We start from the raw sequence: 27,791 nt of genomic DNA on the forward strand, positions 1-27,791 counted from the left end.
GGGGCTCATCTCCACAGCTCTCGGCGCCAAGCTGTGTCGTCACCGTGAGGGCGGGACTTCCTCTCCGGGCCGGGCTTTCCCGACGTCATCCGGAAGTCGGGTGCAGGTCCCGTCGGTACCTGGCCTTCTGATCCCCTCACAGCGCGTGGGTTCCCTCCTCTTCCTCAGGCGAGCCCCCGGCATCGCGGCCAGCCCGGGGCGAAGCGCACGTTGGGGGATCCCGTCGTTGCCCTCAGAGTTCGTCTCTGGTGTGGCTCCCGCCTCCCTCCCCTGCCGCGCTCAGCTGCTCCGCACGGAGCCGTGTGCCGGCCGCCCATGGCGGGAGCCGCTCCGACCACGGCGTTTGGGCAGGCGGTGATCGGCCCGCCGGGCTCGGGGAAGACCACGTATTGTCTGGGCATGAGCGAGTTCCTGCGCGCGCTGGGCCGGCGCGTGGCGGTGGTGAACCTGGACCCAGCCAACGAGGGGCTGCCATACGAGTGCGCCGTGGACGTGGGCGAGCTGGTGGGGCTGGGCGACGTGATGGACGCGCTGCAGCTGGGCCCCAACGGCGGCCTGCTCTACTGCATGGAGTACCTAGAGGCCAACCTGGACTGGCTGCGTGCCAAGCTCGACCCCCTGCGCGGCCACTACTTTCTCTTCGACTGCCCTGGCCAAGTGGAACTCTGCACGCACCACGGAGCCTTGCGCAGCATCTTCTCCCAGATGACGCAGTGGGACCTCAGGGTGCGTCTGGGGTCTGGCGGGCCTATTTTGCAGATGGAAGAACTGAGAAAGGGAGGAGGACAGATGCCACGCCCCCATGTCCCTCAGTGAGGTAGGGGCCCAGACGCTTTGAAGTAAAACAGGTGTGAGTTCGAATTCTGGCTTTGCCACTGACTCCACACCATGTGGTCCTGGACAAGTCACTTTAATCCCTCTGAACCTGTTTTCTCATCTGTAGAATGGATGTGTCACTACCCAGTTTGGGATTATTGGGAGTATAGAAGGGGTTAAGTGGAAAGTGGCATGATGATTGTTGTTGTGACTTGGTAGGCAAAAGAAAGTGAAACAGTGGAGTCAGATGCAGCGCCCACTGGGAGGCTCAGTGCAAGGCATCTTGTAGGAAAAAGTGTTCCACCTCTCCTGGGATAAGGGTTAGCAATGGCTGTTAGAATGAAACAGAAGGAGGAGGAGACTAATGGGAAGACTTGCCATTTGCCCTCATAAGTCCCCAGTCTGATGGGAGGGACAGAGGCCCTAATGTTCCCTGCCTCCCTAGGCCACTCTCACGCCTTTCGCTTCCTCCCTTCCCAGCTGACTGCTGTTCACCTGGTGGATTCTCACTATTGCACAGACCCTGCCAAGTTCATTTCGGTACTGTGTACTTCCTTGGCCACCATGCTGCATGTGGAGCTGCCCCACGTCAACCTTCTCTCCAAGATGGACCTCATTGAACACTATGGGAAGCTGGGTAAGAGATCCTGTTCTGGCAGCCCAGGGCAGCCGGTGGGCTGGAGTGATGCAGAGATCTCTGCTGAAGGAAGCCGCTTCCAGGGACTGTGTATGGCCTGGTGATAGTAGCCATAGGCAGATCTGACCCCTGCTCATTTATTTTGTGCCCCTCCGTGCCAGATACTATTCTGGGTTTTGGAGACAAGAGAGCTACAGATGGTGATATGTATTATGAAGGAATTAGAAGAAAATGATGCATAGTGAGTGAATGAGAAGGAGGGTATGAACTGTACCATTTGAGCTGAGTAGTAAAAAAAAAAAAAAAAAAAAGCCAGTCAAGGCAGAAGTGCCCTAGACCGGGGATCCAGTGGACAGATTAAAGTGGGAACAACAAAGGGAGAAGCAGGCTGGCACGAGGCAGGGGTGTTGCCTAGAGTTCTAACAACCAGCGTTTTTCTCCTGCAAAATTAGTGCTCTGCTGACTGGAGCATCAGTTCTCTAAATACCATCTTCAGCCACAAAGAATGGAGAGAACAGCTGAAAGGAGGTTGTGGGGAGAGTGAAGTGTCGGGGCCTTGTCCAGGGAGGGTGACTGGGTGCCCGTCGGGACACGGAAGGATGTCAGCACCTTGGAGGGGCCGCCTCAGCCCAGAGTCTTGGTCCATCTCTTGGCAAGCCCAGACACCCCATTTTATCTGTGTACAGATTTATGTCCTTCCAAGCCTCTCTCCCCCTTCACAGCCTCCATTCCAATGGCCATGTTTGTCCTCTGCATTTCTAGCTCTGACTCTTGCCAGTCATCCTCACAAGAGATGGAGGCACACACCAGATCAGGCAGTTGAGACCCAGAGAAGTTACATGAATAGCCCAAGCTAGCATGTTAGCTGAGAGGAAATCTAAGTGCCAGTGTACCTGGCTGCAGTTTCTCCATTCTCAGTGAGAAACATACCTGTCAGGCAATCCAAGAAGTTTGTTGGAATGCCCACATTTTCTTCCTTGCAGACACAGGGGTGTCAGTTTCTAATCAAGGCTGGTAAGAATACAGAAAGCAGAGCTCAGGGTGTGAGTCAGTTGGTCCTGACAGCCAGATTCCCTCAACTGACTTTGGGACAGACCTGCTGAGTTCCCAGCTGCCTGAGTCTTCCAGGCAGAAATGGATAATACGGGAAGGCCCACTTTCCTTCTCTTAAGAGGAAGTTTGTATTCATAAAACTGAATTCAGGGACCTCTGAGTCATCTATTCTGATCTTCTCATTTTATGCTAAGAAGGAACTGGCCCAGAAAGGGAAAGTCATTTTCCCAAGAGGCCAGCTTGCTAGATCAATGACTTAGAGTGTGTGTGCCTGGTCCTGGGGGCACTGCCTGCCTGTGAGCCTCGTGAGGCAGGGGCCAAGCAGTGTTATTGGTACATGTTCAGTCTTATTACCGTTGATCAGGCACTTCTCTGAACCAGACACTGAGGTTTATGGCAGTTAATCCTCACAGTAGCCTCATGAGGTGGGTAACTGCCCATGGAGCTAGTAAATGGCAGAACCAACAAGTGAAATCAGTTGTTTTCTTCTTAGTAAGTTAATTTCACTGCCTCAACAAATATTTGTTAATGAATGAATGAGTGAGTGAATGAAGGTAAAGGAAGAAAGAAAAAAATACGTTCCCTGTTCTCAGGTCTTTGCCTGATGCCAACTGCTCCTAATACCAGTTTCTCTTCTCTTTCTTCTTTTTTAATTGAAATATAATGGACTTACAATGTTAATAAAGTGATTCAGTTATATATATATATATATATATATATATATATATTCTTTTTCGTATTCTTTTCCATTGTGGTTTATCTTTATCACAGGATATTGAATAGAGTTCCCTGTGCTAACCAGTTTCTCTTTTTAGCCTTCAACCTGGACTACTACACAGAGGTCCTGGACCTCTCCTACCTGCTGGACCATCTTGCTTCGGATCCTTTCTTCCGCCACTACCGGCAGCTCAACGAGAAACTGGTGCAGCTCATTGAAGACTACAGCCTAGTCTCCTTCATCCCTCTCAATATTCAGGTACAAGCATACTTCTTTTTTTTTCTTTCTCTCTCTCTTTTTTTTGGACATGCTGCGCAACTTGTGGAATCCCCAACCAGGGACTGAACCTGGGCCTTGGACAGTGAAAGCTCAGAGTGCTAACTGCTCAGAGTGCTAACTGCTGGACTGGCAGAGAAGTCCCAAAGGACATCTCAGTTTTTTTGCACTTCACTTTACTGTACTTCACAGCTACTGCCTTTTTTTTTTTTTTTTTTTTAATGAATTGCAGGTTTGTGGCAACCCTGCATTCAACAAGTGTATGTTCCAACAGCATTTGCTCACTTTATGTCTCCATGTCACACTTTGATGATTCTCACAATATTTTAAGCTTTTTCATTATTATTATTATATTTGTTATGATGATATGTGATCAGTGATCTTTAATGTTACTTTCTACAGTAGTTTGGGGCACCATCAACTACACCCATATAAGACAGTGAACTTAATCCACAGATGGCGTGTGGATTTTGACACGTATTTTGACAGCTTCGCTGACTGGCTGTTCCCGCATCTCGCTCCCTCTCCTTGGGCCACCTTATTCCCTAAAATACAGCAATGTGGAAATTAGGCCAGTTAATAACCCTACACTGGTCTCTGTGTTCAAGTGAAAGGAAGAGCTTCACGTCTCTCACTTTAAAAGGTAGAAATACTTAAAATCAGTGAGGAAGCCATGTTGAAAAGCTAAGAAAGGCCGAAAGCTAGGCCTCTGGTGCCAAACTGTTTGCCACGTTGTAAATATAAAGGAAAAATTCATGAAGGAAATCAGAAGTGCTGCTCAGTGAACACAGGAGCAGTAAGAAAGCACAACAGAAGTCTTTCAGCATATCAGAAAGCTGATACGAAGAAGCATATCAGAAAGCTGATATGAAGAAAGTTTTAGAGGTCTGAATAGATCAAACCAGCCATAGCATTTCCTTAAGCCAAAGCCCAATCCAGAGCAAAGCCCTACCTAGCTCCTTCCTGTTCTTTGAAGGCTGAGAGGTGAGGAAGCTACAGAAGAAAAGTTTGAAACTTGCAGAGGTTGGTTCCTGAGGTTTAAGGAAGGAAGCTATCCCAGTAACATGAAAGTGTAGGTAAAGCAGCAAGTGCTAAGGAGAAGCTGCAGCAAATGATCCAGAAGATCTCGCTGAGATAATTAATGAAGGTGACGTCACTAAACAGATTCTCAGTGTAGACAAAACAGCCTTACACTGGAAGGTGTTATCTAGGACTTTGTAGCTAGAGAGGAGTCAGTGCCTGGCTTCAAAGGACAGGCTGACTCTCGTTAGGGACTAATGCATCTCGTGACTTTTAAGTTGAAGCCAGAGCTCATTTACCATTCTGAAAATCCTAGGCCCTTAGGAATTCTGTTAAATCTGCTTTATCTGTGCTTTATAAATGGAACAACAAAGCCTGGATGACAGCGCATCTGTATACATGTTTTACTAAATATTTTAAGCCCACTATTGAGACCTATTACTCAGAGAAAAAGATGCTTTTCATAATATTACTGCTCATTGACAAGACACCTGTTTACCCAGGGGTTGTGATGGAGAAGTTTTCATGCCTGCCAACACAACATCCATTCTGCAGCCCATGGATCAAGGAGTCGTTTTGACTTTCAAGTCTTAGTATTTAAAAAATACATTTCTGAAGGGTATAGCGGCCATAGATGGTGATTCCGCTCATGGTTCTGGGCAAAGTAAATTGAAAATCTTCTGGAAAGGATCCCCATTCTAGATGTCATTAAGAACATCTGTGATTCATGGGAACAGGTCAAAATATCAACATTAAAAGGAGTTTGGAAAACGTTGATTCCAGCCCTTGTGGGTGACTCTGAGGGGTTCAAAACTTCTGTGGAGGAAGTAAGTGCAGATTGGTAGAAATGGCAAGAGAATTAGAAGAGTCTGAAGCTGTGACTGAATTGCTGCAATCTCATGAAAAAAGTTGAATGGATGAGTTCCTTCTCAGGGATGAGCAAAGCAAGTGGTTTCTTGAGATGGGACCTACTGGTGAAGATACTGCGAAGAATGAAATGGCAACAAAGGATTTAGAATATCACATGAGCTCAGTTGATATGGTAGCAGTAGGGTTTCAGAGGACTGACTCCAATTTTGAAAGAAGTTCTACTGTCATGCTATTAAATGCTGTCAAACAGCTTTGCATGCTACAGGGAGATGGTTCATAAAAAGAAGAGTCAATTGCTGCTGCACACTTCACTATTGTCTTATTTTAAGAAATTGCCACAACCATCTCAGCCTTCAGCCACCACCACCCTGATCAGTTAGCAGCCTTCAACTTGGAGGCAAGACCCTCAACCAGCAAAAAGATTATGACGTACTGAAGGCTCAGATGATAGTTAGCATTTTTTAGCAATAAAGTACTTTTTGATTAAGGTTTTTTTTTTTTAGACATAATTGAACACTTAGTAGACTACAGTAGAGCATAAACACGACTTTTATATGCACTGGGAAACCGAAATATTCATGTGACTCACTTGATCATGGGATTTGCTTTATTGAAATACTCTAGAACCCAACCCACAGTATCTTCGAGGTGTGCTTGTACTAGGCACTGGAACGACTCCTCCCTTGGGTATCGGCTCTGACGTGCCTGGGACTGCACTTCCAGACCAAGGATATAGGAAGCGTAGAGGCCTCGAACAGTAGTCTTTGTCCTGGTCTCAGCTCTCATTCAGTCTCATTGGTTTCGAGACCAGTGGGAGGCAGGATTCCAGTAAAGAGGGTGGACCAGACTTTGGCCCTATCTGTTCTGTTTTGCTGGGTTCTCTCCACATATGTTACCTCCTCTGTGTGAAAATGGATGAGTTCAGAAAGTCCCCAGCAAGGGACTTGACCAAGGCTAGAGACAAGTCTTTCAGGCTCTTTCCAGATGGGCAACTGACTGTTGACTTTGCAAAGTAGTACCCAACCCTTGTGCCTCTCACCTTGTACCCTGCAAAGGGAACCTGGGAGAAAAAGGTGCGTGTTAGATTCCTTTCTGCTGTGGTGGACTTAAAGAACTTGTCTCTTCTGTTTAATGCCACACTTTTCTCCTCTACAGTGAGGAGGTGAACCCTATAATATTAATCGTACAATTTACAGCTTGTTGAAGGCTCTGTGTATTAGACATTGTGTGTGTGTGCTGAGGACTGTTACATGTACTGTTTTGATCTCTTTCCCATCATGTGATGTAGGGACCATCCTTACCACTTTTATATGGAGGAACAAATAAGTTACATGCATATTTACTGGGTGCCTGCTGTTAGCTAAATGCTGTGCCAGGCACTGGGGATGCCTGGGCAAACAAGTTCCTGACCTCCAGGGGTGCACAGTCCAGTGGGGGAGTTACTAACTTGTTAATAGTAAGATGGTAGGCTCATAGCCACAGTGGGGATCAACCCAGGGGATGGTGAGTGTGCATGGAGGAGCTTATCTGTTCTAATTTGGATGAGTTGGCAGTCAGGAAAGAAGGGGTGTAGTTGGGCCTCTGGCGACACTGTAGATATATTCCAGGCCAAGGAAGCTGCATGGACTAGAGGCTTCTCGAGGCAAGATGGAGGGGGCATATTTGGAGAATGCAGTTGGTTTGGTACAATCTCAGTTCCACATACCTCTGTTTCTCTCCTCCCTGCTCAGGACAAGGAGAGTATCCAGCAGGTGCTGCAGGCTGTGGATAAAGCCAATGGCTACTGCTTTGGGGTCCAGGAACAGCGGAGCCTGGAGGCCATGATGTCTGCCGCCATGGGAGCTGACTTCCACTTCTCCTCGTATCCTTCCTCACCAGCCTCCACCATGGCCAAGAGCAGAAGGCCAGAGGCTGAGGAATGGCCACGTCTGCCCTTACAGATGACTGGTTTCCTGTTGGCCAGTGGGCTCCCTGGTGGCTGGTCCCTTGGAAGGCTTCAGGGTTGTTTGTACCTGAGGATAAAGTAGGACTCTGATCAGAAGGAGCAACAAATACAGAGGCCCAGCCATGAAGGGGCACTGGTTACTTGGGAGAGACACGAGGGCTTCAGTTTGCCTGGTGTCTTGAACCTGAAGGAGAAGGGGAGATGCAGTGGTCAAGGGAGGTGGGCAGTGGAGGAGTGTGGACTTCGGTCTGTGGGTGGCTGGTGGGAACCAGCATCCTCCCGATGAGCTGAGCGTGATGCGGTCAGATGTTCATTTTTGAAAAGCACCTCCAAGTACAGAAAGTGCACTTAAGGGATGTGATTGGGAGCAGGAGCGTTTTTAGTCTCCAGGTGAGAACGGATGAAATGTTAGTATGAGAATAGAAAAAAGGGTGTGGCCTGGGAAATACTAAGGAGATAGACAACCAGAGCTGGTGACCAGGTGGTTATAGGATAGAAGGAGGTGGAGCAGAAGTTAGACTCCCAGGTGGTTGGGGTGGTTGTAGGGCTTCCCTGGTGGCTTGGATGGTAAAGGATGTGCCTGCAACGCAGGTTTGATCCCTGGATGGGGAAAACCTCTGACTCCTGGAGGGGCATGGCTACCCACTCCAGTATCCTTGCCTGGAGAATTCCATGGACACAGAAGCCTGATGGTCTGTGGTCCATGGGTTCGCAGTCAGACACGACTAAGCAACTAACACTTTGACTTTTCGGGGTGGTTGTGCTCACTGAGGCCAAAAAAGGAAGAGGAGAGGGCAGGTTTGTCAGGTGGGTAGCAGGGATGGGAGCTGAAGGCTGTGCCATGTTTGAGGGGCATGGCTCCAGAGCATGTGCCACAACTCAGAGCTGGAAGGTTGGCATGCTCCAGTTCTCTGCTGCTCAGCATTGTGGGGAAAAGGCACAAAGAGGAGCGTGTGGGTCTGGATGCTTCAAGGGACTTCTCAGACCAGTTGGTCCCCATGGCCTGAAGCTATAATTATGAGGAAGGGAACAGCCAGACACAGTTGGGAGGCAGGCATCACAGAGATCAGATCCTGCCCAGACCAGTTCCCCATCCTTGCCTGTGCTGTCAGCCTTGACAAGCCCCCCATTAGCACCCTGGGCCTCCAGGAGAAGTACCTGGCGCCCTCAGAGCAGTCGGTGGAGCAGGAGGCCATGCAGCTGTAGCAGCAAGCTGGGCTCCGGAGGACGAGACACACGACCCAGCACTGGGGGGAGTGGCGGCTCCCAGTGACCAGCTGGACAGCTCAGCGGCAGCAGATCCAAGAGCAGCCCTCCGGGCCAGAGCTGGGAGACAGGCATGGGGATACTCAGGCCTGCAGAGGACTTCTGGCCTGAAACCAGACGTGTCGCCAAGCAGAGCACCAGTCACACCCTTGTGAGCTCTGGACGCTGCCACCGGGCATTCAACACTGACCCACTTGGGCTGTAATGGGATGTGCTGCAATACAAGAGCTTATTTTCTACTTCTTGTGGCTTCCAAACTTTCTTCCCGCTACCCTGGCCAAGGGAGGTGGGAACGTGGGAAGGCCACCTTTCCCCAGAAGAGGCCTGTTTCTTGGTATTCCAGGGCAGGCTCGCCCCCAAGCCCAGGATCATGCTGGGGGGATGACTCAGTCTCCAGTGGTGCTCCTTTGTTCATCTTCAGCACTAACAGTGAACTCAAGCCTGAGCTTTCACAAGCACCATTTCCTAGCAGATCTTGCAATGTTTTATTTTCATTGTATTTATTTCACAGTTTTATTCTTTTGAGGGGCAAGTGTTAATTAGTTTTCCATTTATAGTAATGATTAAAGTTTATTTTAAAATGAAGTTATTTATACAAAATATGTTGTTGAAAGAAAAATATTAGTATATAATATGGTATCATGAAGGCTGTGGCAAAAATTACGATGACTTGAGGTTGAAAGTTCTGGTACTTGCTTCTGGTTGGGTGTTGCAGCTAGCTGGGTATGATTTGTATTTTTAACCAGTAGGTGGCGCCCCAGGCTTTCTTTCTTTTTTCTTTTTTTTTTAATTTTAATTTTCTTTCAGTTGTAGCCTGGAGGCAGAAGGGGACAGATGGCAGTTGTGCCAGTATTCTTATTTGCAGACACTCAGGCCTGTTAACACATGGGATGGGCTTCACATTTCACAAAGAGCTTCCACACAGACAGTCCTCATATGACTCTCACAGGAACGCCTAGGGCTACAGATGAGGTGGGGAATAGTGCTAAACCCCACTTTACATGAGGAAACAAAACTGAGGAGTTTGAACCTCGGTCAGCCTGGCTCTCTCACACTCGCTTTGCTGACTTCTTAAATGGTGAATCCTTAGTGGTGAAAAGTCACGGCCCCTTCTCCCACGGGATTTGTAGCCAATCATGAGAAAGAATTTAGACACCTGTAGAGTATTCCTGGGAGAAGGCAATGGCACCGCACTCCAGTACTCTTGCCTGGAAAATCCCATGGACAGAGGAGCCTGGTAGGCTGCAGTCCATGGGGTCGCTAAGAGTCGGACACGACTAAGCGACTTCACTTTCACTTTTCACTTTCATGCATTGGAGAATGAAATGGCAACCCACTCCAGTGTTCTTGCCTGGAGAATCCCAGGGACGAGGGAGCCTGCTGGGCTGCCCTCTATGGGGTCGCACAGAGTTGGACACGACTGAAGCGACTTAGCAGCAGCAGCAGAGTATTGCTGAGTCGTAAATCAGGGAGAACTGTTCTGAAGTGGCCTTGAGATGGTGACTGAACTCTGCTTTCTTAGTTTTGGCTATCAGAGCACAAGGCAGAGAGGAAGGGGCCATAAGGAGGCTCTTCGGACTGGAACAGTGTGAAAGCAGTCGACCTGGACTCCCACGCCTGGCAGGATACAGGATAATAACTGGGTGCTACTTCCCCCACCTCTTTCATCTGAGGAGTTCAAAGCACCTCACCCCTTTTAACACTGTACACAGTAGGTGGGGAGTATCAACAGGGCAAGCCAGGGAAACTGAGGCCAGGAGGCACTGCCTGGGGCTGTCTGTGAGTCACCTGTGAGGCTTGGAGCCCGGGATCATGACGCCCAGGCTCTTGGACAAATCCCTCATCAGTTAAAGCGTGAGGGTGGGTGCTGTGTGTTTGAAGCTGGTACCAATAGTTGTAGTCAGGGGTTTTGATGCTTACCCCGAACTAGAGGCCCCAGCCACCACCAAAGCACACCAGATGGAAGAAAGGCGTCATGTAGAACTTTATGGCCTCATATGCAAGCACCCTCAGCATCAGCGAGTGGGGAAGGATGGAAACACTCCAGGCTTTATTTTCAGGCCTTGGTGTGACAACAAGGGTGTGTCTCCTCCAGTGGATGGAGCTCTGACCACGTCCCACTGATAGCAACATGATTTTCTGTTCCCCTGTTAGGACGGGGTAGACAGCACAATGCAGAAAAGCAGAGGCATCTGGGTTCCAGGTGAGGTCTGCTCAGCGTGATATAGGCAGGGTCAGAGAAAGACTGGGCTTTCCTTGTGGTAAATCTGTCTGCAATGCGGGAGACCTGGGTTCGATCCCTGGGTTGGGAAGATCCCCTGGAGAAGGGCAAGACTACCCACTCCAGTATTCTGGCCTAGAGAATTCATGGACTGTATAGTCCGTGGGGTCGCAAAGAGTCGGACACGACTGAATGACTTTCACTTTAGGGCTTCTCTTGTAGCTCAGTTGGTAAAGAATCTGCCTGTAATACAGGAGACCTGGGTTCGATTCCTGGGTTGGGAAGATTCCCTGGAGAAGGAAATGGCAACCCACTCCAGTATTCTTGCCTGGAGAATCCCATGGACAGAGGAGCCTGGCAGGCTACAGTTCATGGGGTTACAAGAGTCAGACACAACTTAAAAGACTAAACCACCAGAGAAAGACTACCCTCGATTTGGCAGCAAGTGACAACTGTCCTTAAGATTTCTTTTTTTTTCCCCCTGATAGAAAAAGAAAACACTTGGAAAATGAAAATAATAAATTTTCTATTCAAATGTATAAATATATATTTTTTTCTTTCAGTCTATTTTTCTGTACATTCAGAGGGATAGCTATAGCATTTATATATGTGGGATATATTGTTATTGCTTTATAACCTTTTTTCAGTTAATATTTTTTCAGGTAATTAGAACTAGAAAAATCTTAGAATTTTTTTTAACTTTTATATTAGAATATAACTGATTAACAATGTTGTGATAGTTTCAGGTGGACAGCAAAGGGATTCAGCCACACACATGTATCTATTTTCCCCCAAACTCCCCTCCTGTCCAGGCCTGCCACATGGTGTTGAGCAGAGCTCCCTGTGTGTACAGAAGGTCCTTGTTGAAAACTAGAAAAACCTTTTTTAATGTCTACATGATAATATTCTATAGTATGGTTAAAACAGTGTTTATCCAGACTCCCATGGTTAGCCTTTAAGTTGTTGCCAGTTTTTTGCTATTATAAATAATGTTGTGATTAACATCTTTGTCTGAGTCTCTGACTTTTAACTTATGATACATAAGTCCTAGAAATAAAATTACCAACATTTTCTAGGTTCTGTGTTCATGTTCCCAAAATGCCTCCCAGAAAAGCGCCACCTTACATCTCACAGGCCCTGTCTGGAAGTGCTCTTCTCAGCCCCGACCTCACCTGGCAGTCGTGACTTCTGAAGGGAGGAAACCATCCCTTAGTGTCTTCCAAGGGACCTTCTTGGTCATCTCTGCTAACCACTGACATTCAGCTATCCTGTGCATTTCCTGGCTCTGAATTGGGAACCTCCAACAATCGGAAGATAGCATTTGGAACCTATTGGAGACCACAGCTCACTGGAAAGCCTTCCAGCCCGGACAAAGAGGCTGAGGAGTGAGGATGACACCCTAAAGCCCACAGAGCTGAAGCACAACCAGTATGCCCTCTGCTGTTGCTGAAGTAGCAAAACGCTCACCCACACACAGTTGGCTGAGAATAGGAAGCCTGACCCCATTAGGGTCTGTGGGAAGATGAGGCTCCCATCAGTGTCTGAGAGATTCTCAAGGCTTCTGACAGAGATGGGAGTGACTTCCCAGCACCACTCAGGCCCACCCTGTTTTTGAAAGAAGCGGGGAGGCCTACCCACCTCAGAATCCTGGTGGGAAATTCCCTATCAAGCTGAGTAGCTCTCCTCTCCTTTTTCTTCTCTTGCCCCTGATTGTTGAACCTTTTACTCAGTCAGGTCTGGGCTGCTCACCTCTTCTTCCAGTCCCCTTTGAGTCCCAGATGACACAGACGTCAGTGGCATCAGGCTTGATGAGGGTAGGAGAGAGCCATGTACCTCACTTCCAACCCACTGTGTCCATGTCTGGCAAGCTGCACACAGTCCCAGAAGCCCAAGTTCCAAGTGACCTAAGACTGAGGGACTGTGAGGGATAGGCTGGGGGTTTGGAACCCAAATGAGGTGAAAAATACGAGTACTGGTAAAATGCTCTGGACTAGAACACAGCAAAGTCGAAATTTTTTTCTCCCCATCCCAAACCCTGAAGCAGTTACAGAGGAGGGAGATGAGAGGGCCCTTCAAAGTCATCCCAAATAAGCAAATCTAAAGTGGTGTGCTCACTGTCCAAATACGGCTTCAAGAAATGTTCCCTAGCGCTCCCTTCACTCTGGATTGTCACTTCTGCCTGTACGTTAATCCTGGAGCCTCCACAGTGCTCTGTGGGGTCACAGAAACAGCAAAGGAGGCATATTGGGACAGCTCGTAAGTCACACCCGTGGTCACATCATCGATTCTGAGCTAAAAACCAGTCCCTTTACAGTCAGACAAGGAAATTTCAGGTTAACTTTAGTCTGAGGAAGAAAAATGGGGAAATGTATCTTCCTCTTGCCTTCTCTTTTAGCAAATATTTATTGAATACCATAATCTGATGTATTTTTAAACACTGTGCCTAGCCACAGATTGAAGACTCTGTGTTCTCAGAGTCTGGGGTTTCTTCTATCCCTAGACAAAAATCTCTATATTTCTCGGGAATTCCTGGGTAATCCAGTGGTTAGGACTCAGAGCTTTCACTGCCAGCAGACCCAGGTTCAATCCCCAGTGGAGGAAAACTAAGATCTTGCAAGCTGTGGCCAAAAAAAGGAATTAAAAATTTTCAGAGAGCGGTAAGGGGAAGATTGGGTGGAGATGAGAGATGAATTAGCCCTCTGACAACCCCAGGGCGATATACCTGTCTGCTGCCCCACAGACATTCCTGGATCCTGACTCAGTGGGTAGGTGGGGCTAGGGGGGGTTGTGAGAGGAGGGGGACTTAGCCCTGCAGAATCCTGCCTTCCTCAACCCCTCTCCTCCAACACACAGCAGGGCTGGGGGTGAAGACCCTAGGAACAGGGTGAAGAATTGAAAAGAAACAGAAGGTGTAACCAGGTTAAGGAAACCTTAACTTGAGAACAAGCCAGGAAATTGGTCAACTACACATTTTTTTCTCATTTAACACAACTCCTTTCTGCTGGGCCCTGGGGTGGCTTTAGATTAAGTAGAGGAAGAAGCCTCTCTTGATTCTTAGAAAGTCCAAGATAGGAGCAGGACAGCATAGCATAAGATGTTTCTTTTCAAATTTATTTTTAACTCATGAAACTCCCAATATACAAAAAAGGCATATGTGTGGCTATTTTAGCCAAAGTGTGGGGAAACTGGGGAACCCCTGACCACTGAGCCCGTGCCCTGTGGCAGCTGCTAGGGAAACCTCTGAGCAAAGTTTGAAAACAGCCATTGTGGTTTAAAAATGATGAGCCTTGGAGCTGGACCTGTTCTACTCCCCGAGCACATAAGTCATGTGTAACCTTGATTATTAGGTTATTTAGCTGCTCTGAGCTTCAGTCTCTTCATAAGCAAAACCAAGGAGATAATATGTGAGGATTAAGGTATGAAACCGCCTGGCATATAGCAGTCACACTGTGTGCTCTTACAACTGTGTTCTGTTCTCTAGGAAGAAGCAAGACTAGGGACTTTTGGTCAGAAGAGCAATCTTGGTGCAAGCATCTGAAATTAAGTTCTTCCAAAAAGGCACTGGACACTTGGGCAGTATATAAGTTTGTGTGTGAGTCTCTTGCCTTTCTGCCTTTTTGGAAGAAACCACAGTAGCTTGCCTGACCCCAATGCCTTGTCCTTCCTAGGGTGCCTATTTAGTCCTGATAAAGTACCTTAACCCCTTCACCTTGCTTCCCATCACCTACTCCTGTGGATTGACAGAGCCAATTTGAACTTTGCTCTCTGAAGTAACTACATGTAAGAGAGAGAAGAGTAGATACCTTCTCGAGAAATCTTAGGTTGTAAATTTTCCCCATACAAGGCAAATTCTTGGAAGAGGAAGATCTTTGTAAGCCCTGGGTCTCTGTTTCCTGGGGGATTATCCAGCAATGCAGAAAGGATAGGACTCTGTTTACTTGACTCTTGGTGAGCCCAATCTCTGTCTAGACAGCCTTGCTTTATCCCAGAACTAGTCATATTTCCATTTCCACAGTAGAGGACCTGGTACTAACCTGGTTTCCAGGCATTTGGAAGGATGATTTTAAAACTAAGTTTTGAGCTCCTTCCGGTACATGAAACCTTGCTGGAGACTCGGAAGAAAGAAGTAATGGGACAACGTTACCATTTTAAGGGAGCTCTCTGGGGAGTTAAAAAAATAAACCCAGGACATAATTGCAAAGCTAGAGGTAGAACCAAATAGATATGAAACCATGGCTGAATAAATATACCTAAGAGGTGAAAAGAGTTGATAGACTAGGCAGCATATCCAAAGCTCAGTATGTGTTAAAGGGAAAGGAATGGTAGCTAGTCATTTTTGACCTGAAGATGGCTTTGAAATTTGGAAAAGTTTAGAAGAAAGTGATCAAGTGGAGAGGATGATGAGAAAAGAAGAGTGGCCATCATGAAATTTCCATCGGTACTTTGCATTCTTACCGACTTTGCCCTCTGGGGCTTATTTTTTTTTAATTGAGCATAATTCACAGATCATAAAATTCACTATAAAGTTCACAGTTCAGTGTTTTTTTTTCCCCCCATATATTCACAAAATTGTGTGACCATCATGTTGCATGCTCAGTCGCTCAGTCTTTTCTGACTCCTTGCTACCCCATGGACTGCAGCCCGCCAAACTCCTCTGTCCATAGAATTTCCCAGGCAAGAATAGTGGAATGTGTTGCCATTTCCTACTCCATCATCACTATTTAAATCCAAGAAGATTTTATCACCCTAAGAGAAATTTCATACCCAATAGCAGCAGGACTGAAAAAAAATATTTTTTATTTTATTGAAGTACAGTTGATATACAGTGTTGGGTTGTATAGAACTGAAAATTTTTAAATGTCAAATTTAGGCCAGGAAAAGATGACCAGAAATGCTCACTGAGGGCCCACCCTGGGTAACCTTAAGAAAGCTTTAGATAGAAAGGTCTGGGACTCAATTCGGAAGCTGGTGCCTAAGGCAGCTCACAGCTAGCTGTCTGGTAATATTCCAAACCATAGCATCTGCTTTTAAAATCTGTCAACACCAACACGCTACCTTAGAGTAGCTTGTTTCTTTCCCCATAGAGGGCAACCATGGGTGGTATAAAGGGAGTAGGCAAAAGTCAAATGCAGAGAGAAAAGAAAAGAATTTGCTTTCCCAGGACCTACCTCATTAAGAGAAAGTCACCAGACCTGTCTGGTAAGAGAAACCAGGTCACTTCCAAAGCTAAGGGGAAGTCACCTGCTCTTTCTCAGAGTCTTTGACCGGTTTGAAAGCTTAACACTTAATACCCTTCTGAAAAGAGGAGACAAAGGACCCAGACAGCATCTGAGTGGTCCTGCCAGCTTCCCCTGAAGAATTAGAAATTCTATTAAGAGCCTTTTAGTCCATGAGTGTGACCAAACTTGGACTCTGGGGAACCTGATGAGGCTGGACTCAGTTCCCCCAATATTATCAGGTGAAGGACTGACCACTTGTGTCAGGCCAGTATTCTCAGGTGATCCAGTGATCAGGCAGGTTGGCCTTGGCAGTAAAGCTGTTCCTCAGGACTGGGCCTGATTATTCTGCTTTTGGCACAGAAATGCTAGATAAATCCTGGACTACCGATGCTGGAAGGATTAATAATAGGTAACATGTATAAATATGTATTATGGGCTACTTTACATACATTTATTTTTCTCAAATTTCACAGCAACTTTTAAGAGGAAGGTACTATTTTTTAATCCTCACTTCACAAATAAGGACAAAAGGTAAGCATGGTTAAGAACCTTGGCCAAAGCAGGCTTGGAGTCAAACTAAAAAGCCATTAGTTCAAGCCCCTTATGATACAGAAGAGGAAACTGAGGCCCAGGGGGGTTAATGACTTTTCCAAGGTTGGTGGCTCAGTCGGTAAAGAATCCGCCTGCAAATGCGGGAGACCTGGGTTACATCCCCGGGTTGGGAAAATCCTCTGGAGGAGGGCATGGCCAGAGGAGCCTGGCAGGCTGCAGCCCATGGGGTCGCAAAGAGTCGGGCACAACTGAGAGACTAAGCACAAAGCTGCTGCTGCTGCTGCTAAGTCACTTCAGTCGTGTCCGACTCTGTGTGACCCCATAGACGGCAGCCCACCAGGCTCCCCCGTCCCTGGGATTCTCCAGGCAAGAACACTGGAGTGGGTTGCCATTTCCTTCTCCAATGCATGAAAGTGAAAAGCGAAAGTGAAGTCACTCAGTCATGTCTGACTCTTAGCGACCCCATGGACTGCAGCCTACCAGGCTCCTCCATCCATGGGATTTTCCAGGCAAGAGTACTGGAGTGGGGTGCCATCGCCTTCTCCGAAGCACAAAGCACAGGGCTGCAAAGCCAATGAGAGTCACATCCAAGCCTCCTGGGTCAGGTCAGGGCTGCTTGGGCTCTAGAGTGCGATGGAGACACCTTGGTGGCCTTTTTCCAGCCCATATTGCCAGCCAGGCCAGGCCCAGGCACCGCCGGTTGAGCGGATGACTCAGAGGGCGGGGACTGCTTTTCCGCACGACCCCGCCCCGTCCCGCTGCACTGAGGATGTAGAGCTCTCGGGTCGGGCGGGTGGCAACTCGTCCGAGTGAAACCAGGAAAGCTCCGCCCCTGGCACTCGGCGGGTGGCGGGGGCCTCTTCTCCCGGCTGCGCGTCCCAGCGCCTGCAGGGCCCGGCGGGCGATGGGAACACGCTCCCAGCGAGTTCCGCCTCTCCTTCTCCTATTGGTCAGTCTGGTCCCGGGGGCGGTACCCTGAGCAGCTCCTTCCCGCGATTGGATGACATCAGCCTCGGGCCCGCCTCTGGCCTCAGGCTGTGAAGGTGGGGTTTCACTAGGCGGCCGCAGGCCAAGGAGCGTTGCTGCTGGGAGCTGAGGTGCGGAGGCGGTGGGCTTGGCCCGCCACGGCCGAACCCGCTCTCGGTGGCCCTTCGCACTCAAGTTGCGCCTCTTCGTCAACGGCCCGTTTTATTTTGTCCCCATCTCCGAACGTTGGAAGGCGGTCTTCTCCTCAGACCTGTGCTTTTAATGGCGGCGTCATACCCGGCCCCTGGTGATAACTTCCCTCCGCTCAGATCTGATGGGACTGTTCCCCGCTTTCAGGTCTGAGGTGCTCAGTGCTGCTCACTGCAGCGTCCCCTCCGACCTCACCCCGGAGACTGTCCCCTCACACCTGAGCGCTTCAGCCTCCCACCCCGCGTTCCTGGCAGAGGAGTCTTCAAGCCGCCTTTGCGCTGCTCACCCGACCCTCCAGGGATAGGACCAGTTTGAGGGGACGTGACCAGACCCTGATGGAGAGAGCTGGATCCCCAGCCTCTCTCCTGGCTCCAGAGTCTTGCCTGCGGGTCACTGAGCCAGCCCCAAAGAGGTCAGGGTCTCTATAACTTACACACCAATCCCTGTCCCACCCTTCCGCAATAACTGAAAAAGACAGGAGGAGTGTCACAGGGCAATTTTATTGAGAGGAAACATGGTCACACCCAGCAGACATGCTTTCCCTCTCATCCTGGGTCTTGGTTGCTGCACACACACACACACACACACACACACTTTCATCACCAACCTCTGCCACACAGTTCGGTTTTCAGCTCCAAGGATGGGACACTCCTCAATTCCTAAGAACCATAGGTAACAGGGGCGGGAGGGGGTTGGAGTGGGGAGGAAGTGGTCAGGTTCGGGGTGGGGGCGGGGTCTGGAGTGGGGGTCGGGGGTGGAGACAGAGAGCAGGGCTGGATGATGACCAGTGGCCAGGAGCGCCTGACAGCTGGAAGCGTGGAATCCTCTGGCTCCAGGGGGGCCTCGGCTCTGCTGGTTCCTCTCTATGGAGCCTTTCTGAGCTGGGCCAGAGCATTTGGGGAGAAGGGTCGGGCCTCCCACCCCATACAAGTCCTCTCTGCCGGGAGTGGGGGACTGGAGCGGGCAGGGCAGGGCAGGGCGTGCAGCGGGTGCGGCTCAGCTCTGGGGCTCCTCGGGAGCCTCGCCCCCTTCTTCCCCGGCGTTGTCGGCCGTCCACAGCGTCAGGTTGTCTCGCAACAGCTGCATGATGAGGGTGCTGTCTTTGTAGGAGTCCTCGCTGAGGGTGTGCAGGTCGGCCATGGCCTCGTCGAAGGTGGTCTTGGCCAGAGAAATGGCTTCCTCGGGGCTGTTGGCGATCTCATAGTGGAAGACGGAAAAGTTCAGGGCCAGGCCCAGGCGGATGGGGTTGGTGGGCGGCATCTCCTTCTTGCTGATGTCCATGGCCTCCTGGTAGGCCGACCGGGCTGAGTCGATGATGCGCTTCTTGTCGTCACCAGTGGCCACTTCGGCCAGGTAGCGGTAGTAGTCGCCCTTCATTTTCAGGTAGAAGACCCGACTTTCGGCGTCACCGGCCTCCTTGATGAGGTGGGTGTCCAGCAAGCCCAGCACCGTGTCACACACGCCCCGGAGCTCCGTCTCCACCTTCTGCCGGTACTCTTGCACCTCCGGGCCCTTCTCTTCCGAGCTTTCTTCATTGCTCTTTTGCTCGATACTGGACAGGACCCTCCACGCCGCCCGCTGGCCACCCACCACGTTCTTGTAGGCCACTGAGAGCAGGTTGCGCTCTTCGCAGGATAGCTCTTCACCTTTTTCCACGGCGCTCTTCATGAAAGCTGCCATGTCTTCATAGCGTTCGGCCTGCTCGGCCAACTTGGCCTTCTGGATCAGACTGGCTCTCTCCATGGCTCTGGGGTCAGGCAGACAGGCAAGCGGCGGGCTAACTGGCTGCCTCGGAACCAAGGCCGGGTTCTGTGCCTCTCCCGCTCTCTGCCCGCCTTTTGGCTGGAAGGCCAGGCCCAGAGAAGGGTGGGAGGGGTGGAGGGCGGGGCTAGGGCCCTGGACCTGCCTCCCTCTCCTCTTCGCCCCCACACCCTTTCCGGCTCTTCCTTAAAGGCAAAAGGGCTGGGATGGGGGGTAGGGAGGCGGGGGCCGGGGGTGAGTCATCCGGACTGTCAGCGGGAGAGATCTGGGCGTTGGCCTCACCTGCACCGACACCTTTCCAGGCCCCAGGCTGCCCCCTCTGGTTCAGGGCTTCTATTACATGCCTACCGTAGGTAGCTGTCCCAGTTTCTCAAATCAGATCCTCCTTCACCGTGTTCTTTCAGGGGTTGAGGATGGCTTCAGCTACCTGGCCTCTATGGGCCTAGGCAGAGCCCATAAGCCAGGTGCAAGAGGCTGGGGTTCCCAGTCCTGCCAGGTATGTTTCCCCCATTGGTTCAGGAGAGATAACTCTTTGTTTAGGTGGGGCGGTAGCTTCCCAAGCGCCTTCATACCCATGATCTAACTTAATCTAACGTGCTATGTCTGTGTGAAATGGGCAGGTCTATGACACTACTCCCACTGTAGAGATGGGAACACCAAGGCTCAGAGAAAGATGAGAGTTGCTCAGAGTCACACAGCTACTAAATTTGGCTTTGCTCCCATCAAGTCTTTTGACTTGTGAGCTCCAGACTATTTAAAAGTGACATGCAGGCTTCTTCCGGAGTCTACCTGAACTGGTTCTACCCTGCACCCCTCACTCCTCCTCAGGGTCCTGTCCCCTCTGAGCTGCCAGAATGCACAAGTGGCAGCTTTCAGAGTGCCTCTTAATGAGGTGTTTAACAAGCGGCCTCTGACGCTCTGGCCCAGCCTTTGTAATTAGTCACCCAGTAGGTTTTTTGGATACCTTACCCATCACAGCACAATTTTCCCTTTCAAGTTGGTGGCCTGTTGCCACTTGTCTGAGGACTTACCCTCTGGCTGTCCACACCAGGTCACCTGCCCCCTCTGTCTGCCATCATGTGTCAGGGGGCGCACAGAGGGTGGGGACCCAGCTCACTGGCTTCCACTTTCCTGCCTAATTCAGCTCTGCCCTCTGTCAGAGGCAGGGATGCAGGCCACCTGGGTACCCTGCCCAGCTGGGTACCAGGAGGTGGGGGGAAGGCTAGCAACTGGGGAGAAAAGACAGGACCGAGGAGATGGAGGTGGCTGTGACGCATGTCATTTCATTTTATGGGGCAGCAGTCCCAGCTGAGTGCTGCCTTCCCCTCCCCCTTTCAGCTGAGTGAGCCTGCATCTCAGAAGTTTCCCTGCCCCTTCCCTCTGACCACGGCCCCACTGCTGATTCCTGGCAGAAGCCTCAGAGATGGAGACTTCTCTGTTGCCAATCTTTTGTCCCTGTTCACTGAGACCCTGTCTCCGTGTCAGTTGAAATTTTCACCCAAAGGTGTTGGCATTGCACCTAGGAGGGTGGGTTCCTGCTTGTCTGCTCTACCTCTAGCCAAAGCTCAGATGGGGCTCAGGGCGGGGCTCCTCTCTCTGGGAGCCAGCCAGTTTAATGCTTGAACCAGAACTATTTCACAAGCCTGTCCCTCTCCAGTTCCTCTTGGTGTCTGAACACCCACTCTCTCCTCCTGGAGGGAGGCTTAGGCCAAAACTCTGAGGCCCAGAGGTGAGATCTGCCTCTTTGAAGGAAAAGTAGGGACATGTCTGAGCTGATGCCTGTTTTCCAAGGAAGCAAGCAGAAGGGATTTTAGGCTTGCCATCCTGAAGGCTTTGCCTAAATCAGATCACTGACACAGAAAACAATGAAACATACTGGAATACCAATTTACAGTGTATGTCTAGGTAATAGGATTCTAAGTGGGTTTTTCTTTTTCCTTTGACTTTCCTAGTATCTTCAGGTTATCAATGGTGAATGTATATTATTTTTCTATGACAGAACAGCCTACAATCTTGGAAATAAACTGCCTGGGTTCAGTTCTTACAAGCTACTGTGGCTTTGGGTAAGTGACTTGGCCTCTATGAGCCTCAGTTTTCCTGAATAAAAATGGGGCTTGTTGTGAGCATTAAATGAGTTGATGGAAAGCATAGCAGAGTGGAGGGTAACTATTAATATCATGTGAGAAGAAAACCGAGCCTTATTATTATAAACATACACACTTAAAGCACTAGTATGGAGCTGATTTCTATGCAATAAGGAAGGGCCCCAAACCAAGTCTCAACCAAAGGCCAGACCCTGCCCAACTGGAGAGACGATGAACGAATGGTCAGAGGCACTCACTCAGCACTACCTCCGCCCTCTCCAGCTCACACATTCCTCTGGCCTCCACAGGCCTTGGGCCCTTGAGGACCTTCCTTGGTACTAGTCATCCAGCCTGGGCTCTCCCAGGTCCTGGGGAAAGCTGGAGATTCCAGAACATTAGAAACCTGGAGGGCAGGGCCTGGGAGACCTAGGGATTTTGCAGATGTTTCTGTCTCAAGGCAGGAAGACTTCTCTTCCTGCCACTCTCGCCAGAGACCTGGTGGCGGCTCACACCACGAGCTCCAGGCCCTCAGTACAGTGTTGGGCAGGGAAAAGGGAGTCTCCTCACTCCTTCCCCTCCCCTGCTGAAGCTCAGGGGTGAATTTGGGAGCCAGGCTACCTAACACCTCCTGCCCGCTCTGGCCTGTCAGTCCTGACTCAGTTCCTGTCTCAGGCACCTCCCTTTGCCTCCAGGCCTCCCTTTCCCAAGTCCAGGAGCCCAGGCAGGCAGGAAGCAGCAGGCCCTGACAGGGCATGGGGTTCCACTGTCAGCCGCCTGAGTCAGCAGGGCAGGAGTGGGGTCTGCAGCACAAAGGGGCTTTCCTCATCCCACCTGCTACCTCCCCACCCTCCCATAGAGCATCCTTCCTACCCGCAGGATCAAAGCCTCTCGTCCCACAGACAACCACTCCTTCTTAACTGGTAATAACAGGCTTTGAAGGGTTGTGGCATAGAGAAGGCACCAACCAGTTGCTATCTACCTCCACTGAGAACAAGGACAGGACTCTGATTGCAGCAGGAGAGATGCTGGTTAGACTTCAGAATGAACTTCCTTGGAAATTTTTTTCAGTCTTGGAATGATCAAATTAATCAGGTAACTAGAGGAAACTAAAGTCAAAGAAAGTGAAAGTGAAGTTGCTCGGTCGTGTCCGACTCTTTGCGACCCCATGGACTGTAGCCCACCAGGCTCCTCCATCCTTGGGATTTTCCAGCCAAGAATACTGGAGTGGGTTGCCATTTTCTTCTCCAGGGGATCTTCCCGACCCAGGGATTGAACCCGGGTCTCATGCACTATAGGCAGACACTTTAGAGGAAACTAAGGGCTTCCCTCATAGCTCAGTCAGTAAAGAATCTGCTTGCAGTGCAGGAGACCTGGGTTCAATTCCTGGGTCAGGAAGATCCCCTGGAGAAGGAAATGGCAACCCAGTCAAGTATTCTTGCCTGGAGAATCCCATGGACAGAGGAGCCTGACAGGCTACAGTACATTGGGTCTCAGGTCGGACACAACTTTTCGACTAGAGAGAGGTGGGGGGAAACTATGGTGCCTTCTCCCATGGTTAGTTGTGAACAAGAGTTCAGTTATTCAGCTAAGAGCTCACTCCACTAGTTGGCTGTCTTTGGGAGAGATATTAGATCACTTTTAAATGACTCAGCTATCTGAGTCTTTTTTCCTCAAGGCACTGCTGTTTAGAGTACCCTACGTCTCCTTGGCCATTCCAGGACACACTGTGGAATTACTGGAAAGAGAATGGAATGAGGTCTGGGTGTGGAACTGCATCCCAGCTTCATCATAAGGCCTTGAGCAGGTCCATTCCTGTCTTTTGGCCTCAGTTTCCCCATCAGTTCAAGGAGGCCAACACAGATCATCACTCAGCCCCTGCTAGCTCTGAATGACATTCTCTGATATTAAGATTTCTTCTCTAAGATCCCCTCCTTCCACAGCAGCCAGCTTCATTCCTTAGGTGGTGCAGAAAAGTCAGAGATTGGGAGAGACATGGGGCAGGTGCAGATTGTGGATTTATCAGCTGCGAGACCCTGGGCAATTCCTAAAAAGGCTGTCATCACCTTCTTCATAGGTTTAGGTAAGAGAATGGGCCTGTACGTGTATTCTGATGTGGGGTGTCAGCTGGGCAAAGGCAAGATTCCATTATTACCCTGAGCTGGGCTCAGTTCAGGGTGTGACAGCCCCAGACTGGAGTTAAACCCGCTGCCCCGGCCTGGATTGGGACCTCTCCAAGTTCAGAGGTCAGCTAAGACTAAGGGGCAGAGTGACGACAACCCTAGCCACTCTGCCTCTCCCCTCTGGCTTCATTGTGCCTCTTTTTAAAAATCTCTAGAATGGCTCTGACCAGCTGACTAGGCCGGCATTGAGGATAAGCCAGATGTTCTCCTGCAGATTCATCATAGGCCCCAGCCCTGGACCCCAAATAAAGGTGGTACTAGACACTCAAAGGTATGGCAAGAAGAGGGAGATCTTTATTTTGGTTAAAAAAAGGTACAGGACAGTAGACAAGCAGCCCCCCACCCCCATCCCGCCATGGGCTCAGCAGATTCCCTAGGCCCGCCTGGTTGCCTTCAGTTCCTCTGAAGAGCTCGGGGATGTCAGCGCTAGCCCAACCCTCGGTGCCTGAAGCAAAGAGGGACAGCGTCCTCCTTGCGTCCTACCTGCTGGGTGGGGGGCGGGGGGGGGGGTGCCGTGGGAACAGTGTCAAACCAGCTATGCTCAGAACAGTCACCAAACTTGTTCAACAGCGTCATCAACACCCCAGAAGGCTCCTGAAGAAACCTGCTCAGCTAGACTAGAGCTCTGCCTGATCCTGGGGGTGGGCAAGCTGTAAGGCAAGATTCCTAGAGTCTTGACTCTGGACGGATCTGGGGAAGGGGAAGGAAGGTGGAGGAGGGGAGGGCGAGTTTCAGCAGAGTCTGACATCATTGTGCTGACAGGTGCTTTCTGGCCTTCTACACTCTGGCCGTGCGCGTGGAGTAGGAGCAGGGGCAGAGAGGCCAACCCCTGCCTCCTCTGGGGGGCCCTAGAGAGAATACGTGTGGGGCAGGCTTGGGGGCAGACCCTGTAGGCACAGACGGTGGCAGACGGGCCACGGGTTAGGCAGGTGGAGGTGCCGAGGGCCTGGCGCCCCCCAGGCCGCTCCTGGACAGGCAGAGAGCAGTGGTCCTCAGGAGGTCCTTAAGCCCCCGCACACACTGGAGATCCAGGGCAGGACAGCAAAGGAGGAGAAGAGAGAGGGTTAGCGCGACGGGGAGGAGAGAGGAGGCCGGCGGGGAGAGGGGGTGGCCACAGCACCTGCGTCTTCCCCACAGAAGGGCCGAGGCTCGGGCAGCAGGCAACCAAGCAGGAGAGAAAACGAGCAGGTGAGAGAAAAAGCTCAGCAGGACAGAAAGCCAGGACACAAGTTAGTGACCGAGGGCCCCTGCGCACCAGGACCTGCCAGAGCAGGCTCTAGCGCCCCAGGGCAGGTGTGCCATCCTCTCCCGACCTCGCCCTTCACCTCCTGCTCCAGCTGGAGAGCTGCTCTGTGTGAAGCCACTTCCTCCGTCCAGGGTGGGGCGGCTCCTAGCCCTGAGCCCACGCCCCGGCCCTTCCGCTGATGGGGGGGTAGTCCTGAGGGCCCTACCACCGCCAGCACACACACTGCACCACACACCAGACAGATGAATGGGCCCCGTGGGGGCGGCGAGGCATGCGATGAAGATGGTATGGTGTGTGAGGGGAGCGGGCAGTGCTGCTGGCCGACGGGGGAGATACAGTCTTACCAGCTAACCCTCTGCAAAGAGGCCTGTTAGCTCCCCTCAGGCTGTGCAGGAGATGGCAAAATCCTGACAGGTGTCCTCCTGGGGGAGATACCAGAGAGGTGGGCCAGGGTTACGAGCTGTCTGGTGGGGCCTTGCTGCCCAGGCGGGGGTGGGGGCCAGGGAGGCTCTGGCTCTCAAACTGCAATCTACTTCTTTACAAACATTTTCTTAGCTAAGCAGTCACTGGAGGTCAGAGTGGAAAGACAGAAAAGAAAGAAGAACTTAGGGGTTGCAAGCCCCCAGGGCCAGAGAAAGTAGAGGGGATGGAGAGAGGACCAGATGGCCTTTTCTGCCCTGCCTGCGGGGGCCTAGCTACAGCCCTCTGTGCTCGGCCTCCAGCAAACAGACTCCAGCCAGGAGAGAGCTTCAGCTGGAGCACTGGGCTGCCTGCCCTCTTTCTGTCTACCCAGGCATCACCGACTCGATGTACAAGAGTCTGAGCAGGCTCCAGGAGTTGGTGATGGACAGGGAAGCCTGGCATGCTGCAGTCCCTGGGGTCGCAAAGAGTCGGACACGACTGAGCGACTGAACTGAACTGAAGAGGAAAGACCAAGTTTGGCTAAAAGAACAGAGGGCTGCCAGTTGGGGCCTCAGCAAAGAAAGAGCAAACAAAAACCAAACCAAAGCAAATCAATTCTTAAAAACAAAAATTTTATTACAAGCAGGAACAAAGAATACTGGCTTAAATAAGAGGCAGGTCGGAGTCCCCTCCTCTAGCCAGCTTCCTCCCCACCCCTCACTCCCACTGCAGCAGGGCCCAGGGCCCTGAGGCTGGGGCGAAGTGGTTTCTCCCAGAGGGGACTCCTGGTGGCTGTGACTCCTCAGCTGCCTGTGACCCACCAGCCTCTGGAGCAAGGAAGGACAAGGTGCGGGGACTTCCTATGTCCTTTTCCAAGGGCTTTGACCCTCTTAGAGGGCCAAGGAGGGGGACAGAGGGACAATTTCCTATTGTGACAAGAAACTGGCGCTCCCAGGAAAGGAGGGCCATCGTCTAAGTTTCTGGCCCAGATTTAGGCCAACCTTCACTCGTTTCAGCCCACCCTGGTCCTTCCTGGAGGGAGGCCCTCAGTTGGCCATGCTCTAGCCACTGGTGCTGGGTCCCATACTCAGATCCTGGAGGAGGGGCTGTGGCAAGGCAGCCACTCCCCACAGCCATTACCCCATCCAGCTGACCAGGCCCCAGCCTGTCTGGGCAGGTCCCAGCTGGAAGCCTGACCTGGGGGCTGGGTGGCCGAGTCCAGGCCACTGTTTGAGGTCCTTGGAGGGGGGCAAGGAGGATGGGCCGGACTGCAGCAGGAGCCCAGGGGTCTCCTGTGACCAATGCACGCACTCCCCGTCCCCATGGCTCAGGCTGCTCCTGCTGCTGCCACCATCGGCTGGCACCCAAGGGCGATGGCAGAGAGTGAGGCAACCCAGGGGGTGTGGGAGCCAGCCACATTCGTACAAGAGCACACACACGTGCACACACACACACTTGCTCACTCACAGCCAGAAGGCCTCTTGTAATAAACTTATTAAAACCAAGGTGCCTTCTGATAACCCTTCACCTGGCACTACAAAGATAGCAATGTGGCTGACTTTTTCTTTTTTCTTCCATTAAAAAAAATGCTATGTAGAAAAAAGGTCTATAAAATTGTGCAAAATACCCAGCGTTAATAAACCCGTTTCAAGTATTGCCAGCATGAGTAAAACCTGCCCATCCCCAGACCTGACCTGGGAGGGAGGTGGAGGGGGGGTGCAGGTTGGGCCCTTGGAGAACCCTCCATGGGCAGAGGGGGGCGAGCCTCCCCCTTCCTAGTGTGCTGCTCAGGAATCATGCAGGAGCTGAGGTCTCGGGTGTCTGGCTGGCTGATTTGGCTTCCTCTGATGCAGGCTGCTCCCCCAACCCACCCCCAACTCCGCCCTCTCTACCTGGAGCCCCAGCTCTAGTCTACTGGCCGACTCCATACAAAAACAAAAACAGAACGAAGAACGACGGCTCTCCCAGAAGGAAGGAAGGGCCCAGACGCCCAAGCAGCCCCCAGAGGCATCCTCTCCGACAGCCTGCTGTCCGGAGCCGATTTCTCCTCAGTCCGGCTTCACCCCCTCGGACCCCGGCTCAGCAGGGCCCAGCAGCTCCCCCACCCAGGAGGCGGCACACTCAGTCCGCAGCCTCACTCACACAGGGCACGGCTGGGCAGAGGCTTGGCGTGGTCCGCTGGGCAGCTTCAGGGGCCCTGGCCTCTCTCTCCTGGCACTCCTGCCACTGACCAGCTGGGGGAACTTAGGGCCCCCGGCCGTGCGAGCCTGGTCTGGGGAGCAGAGGGTACAGCCATGGCACAGTGTGGGGAAAGCCACGCAGGGTGGGAAATAAATACGAAAAGACTCA

At 51.1% G+C, this 27,791-nt stretch overlaps 3 protein-coding genes across 5 annotated transcripts in view; 1 reads left to right on the forward strand and 2 right to left on the reverse strand.

Moving 5' to 3' along the window:
- The first annotated feature begins 62 nt into the window (after positions 1–62).
- On the forward strand, positions 63–11,824 carry GPN2 (GPN-loop GTPase 2). The gene is made up of 5 exons (XM_055574019.1): positions 63–726; positions 1,297–1,453; positions 3,322–3,482; positions 7,121–7,251; positions 8,469–11,824. The coding sequence occupies exons 1-5, from the start codon at positions 316–318 to the stop codon at positions 8,539–8,541; spliced, it is 933 nt and encodes a 310-aa protein (XP_055429994.1). The 5' UTR covers positions 63–315; the 3' UTR covers positions 8,542–11,824.
- Positions 11,825–18,250: 6,426 nt separating this feature from the next.
- SFN (stratifin) lies at positions 18,251–19,665 on the reverse strand. Its single transcript, XM_055574846.1, has one exon. The coding sequence runs from the start codon at positions 19,510–19,512 to the stop codon at positions 18,766–18,768; it is 747 nt and encodes a 248-aa protein (XP_055430821.1). The 5' UTR covers positions 19,513–19,665; the 3' UTR covers positions 18,251–18,765.
- Positions 19,666–24,075: 4,410 nt separating this feature from the next.
- The window catches only part of ZDHHC18 (zinc finger DHHC-type palmitoyltransferase 18), a 28,354-nt gene continuing 24,638 nt past the window's right edge, over positions 24,076–27,791 (reverse strand). The window contains exons 9-10 of one of the 3 annotated variants that reach the window (XM_055574030.1): positions 25,385–25,462; positions 24,076–24,814 (exon numbers count right to left, since the gene is read on the reverse strand). In XM_055574030.1, the coding sequence (XP_055430005.1) occupies positions 25,421–25,462 (42 nt within the window). In that variant the 3' untranslated portion in view covers positions 24,076–24,814; positions 25,385–25,420. Of the gene's footprint in view, positions 24,815–25,384; positions 25,463–26,057; positions 27,715–27,791 lie in introns of those variants that run through there. The other 2 variants (XM_055574028.1, XM_055574029.1) reach the window with 2 other exon arrangements.

The sequence above is a fragment of the Bubalus kerabau genome, chromosome 3 (assembly GCF_029407905.1).
Source record: "Bubalus kerabau isolate K-KA32 ecotype Philippines breed swamp buffalo chromosome 3, PCC_UOA_SB_1v2, whole genome shotgun sequence".
Lineage (NCBI taxonomy): Eukaryota > Metazoa > Chordata > Mammalia > Artiodactyla > Bovidae > Bubalus > Bubalus kerabau.

Excerpts from the sequence above, each read along its gene's own strand:
- GPN2 (XM_055574019.1), top strand. The coding sequence starts at position 316 with ATGGCGGGAGCCGCTCCGACCACGGCGTTTGGGCAGGCGGTGATCGGC. Across the intron at positions 727-1,296 it reads TGACGCAGTGGGACCTCAGG|CTGACTGCTGTTCACCTGGT; the intron begins GTGCGTCTGGGG and ends CTCCCTTCCCAG. Across the intron at positions 3,483-7,120 it reads TCATCCCTCTCAATATTCAG|GACAAGGAGAGTATCCAGCA; the intron begins GTACAAGCATAC and ends CTCCCTGCTCAG.
- SFN (XM_055574846.1), bottom strand. The coding sequence starts at position 19,512 with ATGGAGAGAGCCAGTCTGATCCAGAAGGCCAAGTTGGCCGAGCAGGCC.